Source organism: Microchirus variegatus (genome assembly GCF_963457635.1).
Source record: "Microchirus variegatus genome assembly, chromosome: 7".
Classification (NCBI taxonomy): Eukaryota; Metazoa; Chordata; class Actinopteri; order Pleuronectiformes; family Soleidae; genus Microchirus; species Microchirus variegatus.
In genome coordinates this window covers 16,621,526-16,629,225 of record NC_139808.1, presented here as the reverse complement: position 1 = coordinate 16,629,225, position 7,700 = coordinate 16,621,526, and the positions used below count along the sequence as shown (strand labels likewise).

General features: G+C 37.6%; 1 protein-coding gene across 1 annotated transcript; it reads left to right on the top strand.

Moving 5' to 3' along the window:
* Positions 1–3,475: 3,475 nt before the first annotated feature.
* Positions 3,476–7,229, top strand: eevs (2-epi-5-epi-valiolone synthase; the record flags this gene model as incomplete). Its single annotated transcript, XM_083891936.1, has 5 exons — positions 3,476–3,618; positions 4,753–5,386; positions 5,937–6,164; positions 6,572–6,824; positions 7,141–7,229. The coding sequence occupies 5 exons, from the start codon at positions 3,476–3,478 to the stop codon at positions 7,227–7,229; spliced, it is 1,347 nt and encodes a 448-aa protein (XP_083748062.1).
* Between the last annotated feature and the right edge of the window lie 471 nt (positions 7,230–7,700).

The window sequence follows — 7,700 nt, the reverse complement described above, 5'->3', positions numbered from 1 at the left end:
TGTTGTACTTGCCTGAAAAAATAGATTAATTTATTATTAATAATAATAATAATAATAATAATAATAATAATAACAACAACAAGCACAACAATTAAGAAAATAAATAATTAGTTGGTCTGTCTTTTGATCTTGGGGTTAATGTATATGATCATTTTGTTGAGATTCTTGTTTAATTATGAGTGCATTTTTTGATGAATTGTTTATTTTAATTAAGACCTGATTAAGCACCTGCTGCTCTAAGCACCTTCAACTCTATTTCCATTGACGCAACATTAACATTATTTTTGAATCTATATTTTTAATTTCATACACTTTTATATACTCATTTATGGAATGTTTTACAAGATTGCATTGATATACCGTTTATTTCCGCATAAAACGCAGTAGCACCATTGTATCCTAAGCTCCATGAAAGTTAACTAAAACAAATCGTTTATCTACAAATGTGTTGTCACTAGTTCAGTTGAATTTTGGACCTTTAATTTTTCCATTTAATTGTACTCTTCTCGGGTCCTTTTCTCGTGTTAAAACCTCTACATTTCTGTACAACAACATTAAAAACGATTGCATTGCAAACACAAACCACCAGTCTTACCTTTCTCTGCTGGCATGTTGTGTACTTCAGTAAAGTTGGAAAGATATTGACAGATTCGAACTTCCGGAATCAATAAATCTGAAGAGAAACAATTTTCAAACACAAATGATGCCTCTGTCCCACCGTATTTAGCAAAGACTACGAGCTACGAGTATCAAAACCCCGATTTTTACCCCCCAAAAAAAGCCGTTCTCTGAGCCTGACGGGCAACATAGATCTCTATGCGCAGCCGGGAGAGTGCGCGCAGGGACCGTCTGCAAATTGCAATACAAGAGCAAGACGCTTCAAACAAAAATCAATAACTTCACTGTTATACAGTACTGAGACTCCAAAATCACGACACACACCAAGGGTCACCTAATGCTAATACTACAACCGCTGTTTCGTGAAAATGTGCCTTTTAAGAATTTTGTTAATTTTTTTCAATGGTATAAATCGTTCATATCTACAAATATTAACCAATAACTCCACTGTTATATGGTACAAAGACTCCAACATCGCTACACACACCAAGGGTCTCCTCACGGTCATACCACAAGAGTTGTTTTGTGAAAATGTGCCCTTTTACAATTTTGGTGATTTTTTTATGTGAAATAATTTTCAATAACTTTGCTACTCTAAATTGCAGAGTCACCAAAATCACATCACACAAAGATGTACTTCAATATGAGGCGCCGATTGTAAAGTTGCTCATGCTAAAATGAACAGCAACATTTTGCCACATTTAGCAAAAAAGCTTGTATAAAAAACTTTTTTAATGTTAGTTTTGACCAGATTTACAGCAATATTTGTGAATTTTGTAATATTTACTTCTCTTGTGAACATATAATTTCAATGTTTAATCTGAATAAAAAATCTAAATGTTAAATATTAAATCTAAATGTTAAATCTAAATCTATATGTTAAATCTAAATCCTAAATATTAATTTAAATCTAAATATTACAACTAATGCTAAATATAAATGTAAATATAAATGTTAAATCTTAATCTAAATGTTTCGTTTGAATACATAGTTGAATACATAGTTTAGGTAGTTATTATCACGATAGTGTATGATCAAGTTTATTTCCCCCGCTAGGGTGGTTTTAATTCGTTATTTGATTGTATAAACACAGCCTGACCTCCTCAAGCTTTTATTTTGGTACATTCGGTTACCGTCAGTGTGAATTTGCATATTAGCTAAACATTTAGTTTCGTACTAAATATTTAGATTTACCATTTACCATTTAGATTTATATTTACCATTTACATTTATATTTATATTTATATTTATATTTATATTTATATTTATATTATATAAATATTATATTTATATGCTCCGGGCACTAGTCCGGGCACATCCGGTTGCGTACATTGAACTGCAGAAGAAGAATCACTTCCGTTGTGGAGGTGTTTCACGAGCGACAGTGTCTTCTGACTCTGGGTCTGACTCCTTAACTTAGCAATATAGCCATTGCTTGTTGGAAGCCCGGTTGTTAGGAGAACATGTTATTGTATAGACTGAGCTAGTTTCAAGGTCGGCTCCAAGAGGAAGTTATTGTGTCCCTTCCTTGTCAGAAAGAAGCCAAACAGAGCCTGGTGTTAACCAAAAATATAGATAATGTACGAGATGAAAGCAGATTCTTCAAGGAAGAGTTTGTGACTTATATGAGTTAAAGGTCATTTGACAGATGGTTATATGTCATCTTGAGGACTGATTTTCAGAATTGGAGGTCGCACTAGGCCCTGTACATGCCTGTGTTGTCCTTGGCCAGGTATTTTCAAATAAATTCCTTCAACTTAAAGGGACACTGTGTAGTATTTATGGGTTTATATAACCCAAAATCCACTTTTTTATACATATTATGTTCTCCTGCATTGTCTAGTCGCTGTATAATAGCTTTTGTTTCATAAGTGTTTCAAAAAGTCATGTAAAATAACATGGTCACAGGCCGCTGTTGCATTGCCACTGTTAGCAGCGAGACGCCATGTTTCTACTGGAGCCTGTATAGACAAACCCAAGAGAACAAATCAAGCATCGCTTTACTTGTAGCGGAAGTCCTGCCTCCACTCTCTCCGCTTCATCTGCTACGGCCGCGGTAGCTCGCCCTCTCCCTCGCCGGCTTCTGACAGCTCTACCGCAGCCACGGAGAGCTGTCTGTCATCCTCGCCCTCTCCCCCTCCCTCTCGTTGTTGTTGAATAAATACTAGATCATCTGCTGACACGGAGAAAGACGACTAGGACGACATTTGACCGGCTGAGGATACCGTAGCGCTCAGGGAAGGGAGGGGGTGAGCAGAGGAGCAGTTTGTTGTTGTAAATTTCAGCTTCTCCTCTAGATGTCACTATAAACTACTTATTTCACCTTTAACTCATCGCTCCTCGCATCAACCAGTGATGGAAGAGGGTTATTGTGTCTGGAAGCTTGTTTGCCCTCCAGTTGTTTTCACACTATTGTGATCTGCATCAGCACTAATATCTAACCATTTCTTCTTTGGGGCATAACCCACATCCCCACAAAATGTAATCAAAAATGGCCCTTTCTTTTTCAGTGATGATGCTCAGAGGTGACTAAAAACATAAATATCCAGTATTGCTTTGACATTTATTCTCTGTAGAATGTTAATATCCACCATTGCTTTGCTGATTTTGCCTTTGAAATCATTGTTTTCTATTATTTTCCCTAAAAATCTATATTTTTATTGATTGATCAACAAGTTGTGCATTTAAGTAGTCACCATAAGTAGTCACCATAAGTAGGCACCATAACACCAGTGAGGTGTTAACTGTTACTTAACTTGGGAGCCCCTCCCTTAACTCAGGGGCATCCTCCTCTTATATATCCTCTATTTGACCTAAAACCTCACTAAGACTGTAACCTACAGTCCTCACAGCAAGAATGGGAAAGGTGCCTCTGGAGAAAAACAAAACCAAAGAAAAGAAAACCGAGTTCAGCTTAGTGCGGGTCAAAAGCACATGGCATCGCAGACTGGGAAAGCAGGCCAATACGGACACAGTGGACTGTGTCTCTGATGCAAAACTGTGAGTTCAACATCATTTTTTTAATTCACATTCATCTGAATACAATGTTTGTGATGTAGCAAAAATATTAAGTTTAACTTATGCCAACTATGTTACTTTTTACAATCTCTTTTCTGTATTGATTTCAAAGTTACGTATTTGAGTTTATTTTTCAGAAAATGTTTTCTTTCACTATTTGATGTTCCTGAGTAGCAGTGAGGCTGAGTTTAGGGAGCTGCTGCCTCCATGTTATGTCTCATGCCGGAGGACAAAGTGATTTACGAGCACTTTTTTAATATATATACAGTATAATCTCTAATTAAGGATAAACATATTCCTTTACTATAAGTGTCACTGTTCATATTATTTTATATTTTCCAAAGTTTGTTGAATATATTGTTAGTGTGTTCTGCGCTCTTTAATCCAAACTGATCATGATTTTCATGGAACTATTGTTTATTTTTGTTGTTCAAAGTTTTATTATATCCGTGTTTCCTTGTAGCAATAATCTTCTCATGTGAAATGTCCAAAGTTTGATTCTAGATTTTCAATTAAAGATGCACCAATTGCACCAATTTTTTTTTCAAACATTTGTTTTACTTACATTTTGCTACTAGTACAATATGTACCTATTTGTAACAACTTGTATTTAAGATGCAACATTAATCTGTGCATATAACAAAAGCATGCATATAAATTAATTAAAAATAATACATTTAAATAAATATTCTTCCACAATGGGCAGTTGCAAGTGAAAGCAAATATTCTATATTATACTTTAAAATGGGAATTAAATGGGTAATAGTGCAGCTTTGCTTTGAGAGTAAATGTGGTCTGACTGCTACAAAGTGTACACTACCAGTCAAAAGTTTTGATACACCTTTCCATTTACTTGAATGAGGACGTGTGTCCAAACTTGTGTTTGGTAGTGTATGTAGTCATTGTAGGTTTGCATTTTTCTTGACTTTCAAATACGTATGAGGCAGGAGAAGACGTTTTTCTGCTCAGACAGCTTAGATACAGTATTTGCAACAAAACACACCAGGATTTCTTCCTAACAGTGCTTCACCGTCTTATGTAGCAGTGCAGATATAATATCCAGGAGGTATACAAAAAATGTCTTTCATTAATGTGTCTGTTTATTTTGTATTGCAGCTATGAGAGCACCACAGAGAGGGGCACCACTTGGACAGTGGTCAGCCCCATTGTCTTCACTTACAAGATCATAGAGACTCACAACTTGCTGGATGCACACAATGACACACTCCTGCTGGGTCACATGACTGACCGGCAGCAGGTGGAGGACATTAGAGAGTTGAGCAAGCCGCTCAAACGCTTTATAGTCGTAGACCAGGAAGTCTACAACATCTACGGGTCTAAGCTGATTGCATACTTAGAGGCCAACAATGTCATGTACAAGATTCTGGCTCTGCCCACCACTGAGGAGAAAAAATCCATGGAAATGGCCTTGAAGATCATTGAAGAGGTCCATAACTTCTCCCTTGACCGGCGCAGAGAGCCCATCATTGCCATAGGTGGAGGCGTGTGCCTGGACATCGTGGGCCTGGCTGCCTCACTCTACAGGAGACGTACTCCTTACATCAGGGTCCCAACCACTCTGCTCTCTTACATTGACGCCAGCGTGGGAGCCAAGACGGGGGTTAACTTTGCAAACTGCAAGAACAAGCTGGGTGCCTACATTCCACCCGCTGCCGCCTTCCTCGACCTGTCCTTCATACGAACCCTTCCCCGGCGACACATCTCCAACGGGCTGGCAGAAATGTTAAAGGTTTGTCTATACTGATGATACAACAAAAATATGAGGTCAGATTATGTGCATACATTCGATTACAGGTACAATACTTTGCAAAAGTATTAGGCCACTATTACATTTGTTGTTGCTTTTTCGAGAACAAAAACCCCCCCAGCTTCTACAGTTTAAAGCGTCACATATTTAGTGTGACCTACTTCCTTTATTAGTCCTAAAGTGGGGAAATTTACAGGGTCACAGCGGCAAAGACACTTAAGATAAAGCTAATAAATAAAAAACATGTATTTTCACAGAAATACACTATAAAAAGTTTTTTGTTTTGTTTTTTTAAATGTACATGTTTACATTAGGATGATCTTAAATCTTAATCTCATCTCATCTTTTTCTGAATCAGAATCAGAATCAGAATACTTTATTAATCCCCGGGGGGAAATTGTTTTTAGTTGTGAGGTTGTGATATTTTCACTCGGATCACTTGATTCAGACAGTTGGGGCTTATTTTTCATATGTGAATTTTTTATTGTGCTCTTTTGTTGCATTTCTTACCCTTTTTCTTATTTTTTTGCAGATGGCTTTGATGAAGCACAAATGCCTCTTTGAGGTTCTGGAGAAACGTGGCCCTATGCTGTTGGACACTAAATTGCAGGCTGATAATTCCAGCTGCGTAACGGCTGCATCGCACGCAACTCATGTCGCCATTGTGACGATGCTCGAGGAACTCGCCCCAAACCTTTGGGAGGACGATCTAAATCGACTTGTTGACTTCGGCCACCTTGTCAGTCCAGCGTTAGAGATGGTAAGTGATCCGTTGGGCAGACATACTGTGCCTCAACACCCGTTTCCTCTGCTGATGCATGCTGTGGTGCATCTACATCTGATAAAACTCTTGTGAAAATTTTTAAACTGGTTACCTTTAATTTCTGTTGTTACGGATATCAGTCAAATACAGTCTTCTCAGCCTTTTATATGAACATAGCTGTTATTAACACAGAGGGAATTGCAGCACTCACTCATAACGGTCACATGATCTCGTTACAGCATGTGCTTAGTGGAGAATTTACATCATATTTAAGGATTTTTGCATATTGATAACCTTTTTCTGATATATATGATTTTGTCATTTTGATCACTATTGGAGAGATCGAGATCTTATCCACTCATCCCTAATCCCCTAACATTGTCACACTTTTCCTTTCTTTACAGACAGTTCTGCCATCTCTGCTGCATGGTGAGGCGGTGAACATTGATATGTCTTACATGGTTTACGTGTCTCAAGAGCGTGGCCTATTGACAGAAGAGGAGAAACAAAGGATCATCAGCTGCATGCTGGGTCTGGAGCTCCCCGTGTGGCACAAATCGTGTACCATGGAGCTGATAGAGAAGTCTTTGGAAGACAGAGTGAAGCACTCGGGTGGCCTGATCAGAATGCCACTACCTGTTGGTCTTGGGCAAGCAGGTAAGAATGACAGGAGCAAACATTTCCTCACCAAAACAAAACCAAAAATAACGCGATCCGAGTTTGTGATATCAGTATCGGGCACAGAAAAGTGGTATTTCCCATCACTTCCATTTATAGCGCATTCAAAACACAGAGGGTGCGTTTGTCTGCATGTGATCAGATCACTCAATCAATACCAGGTCTGAACAGGTCATTTTTCCTGGCCAGCCCCTGATGATATTTTTTGATTCTTTATGTATGCAAGGTTTCTTCATTTTCATGTCGGCTATATACTTTTGTTGTTTGATATGTTGTTTTTTTCTTTCCATTGCAGAAATTTTTAATAACACACCTTATGAGATCCTGCACAGAGCTTATGAGAAATGGCACGATGAGCTGAGCGACTCTTCTGCTCAAGCGTGAAGACTGATCTTCACTTCCTTCAATTGGGAAATAAAGCAAGTTAGAAGTTCCCCAACGTTTTGGACCCTTCATTATACATGTTTTGACTTGGTGTTTTGTTTACTTGCCATGTCTGTGTTTTTGCACCATGAGCCTGGTATTTATTTACGAATTTACTTATTTAAGCCTCTGAGAGCTGACAAGTCCAAGTCATTTCCATGATTGTATTCATTTATTTTAGTATTACTTATATCCATTAAATGGTTGGAAAGACAGGTGGTCATTGCCACTGTCATATAATTCTGTGTCGTAGATATTTATTATTTCCCTAATATTTATTTCACAATCTAAACATCAAATTTAGCAGAGCAGTGTTTTACAAGATAATTCAAATCTTAAACAATGAGGTGACTGCTTGAGCAAAGGCTGCTGAGCCCTTATTAGCATATGAACTGTATTATTTTGTTTATTTTTACTTTACATTAACCATAA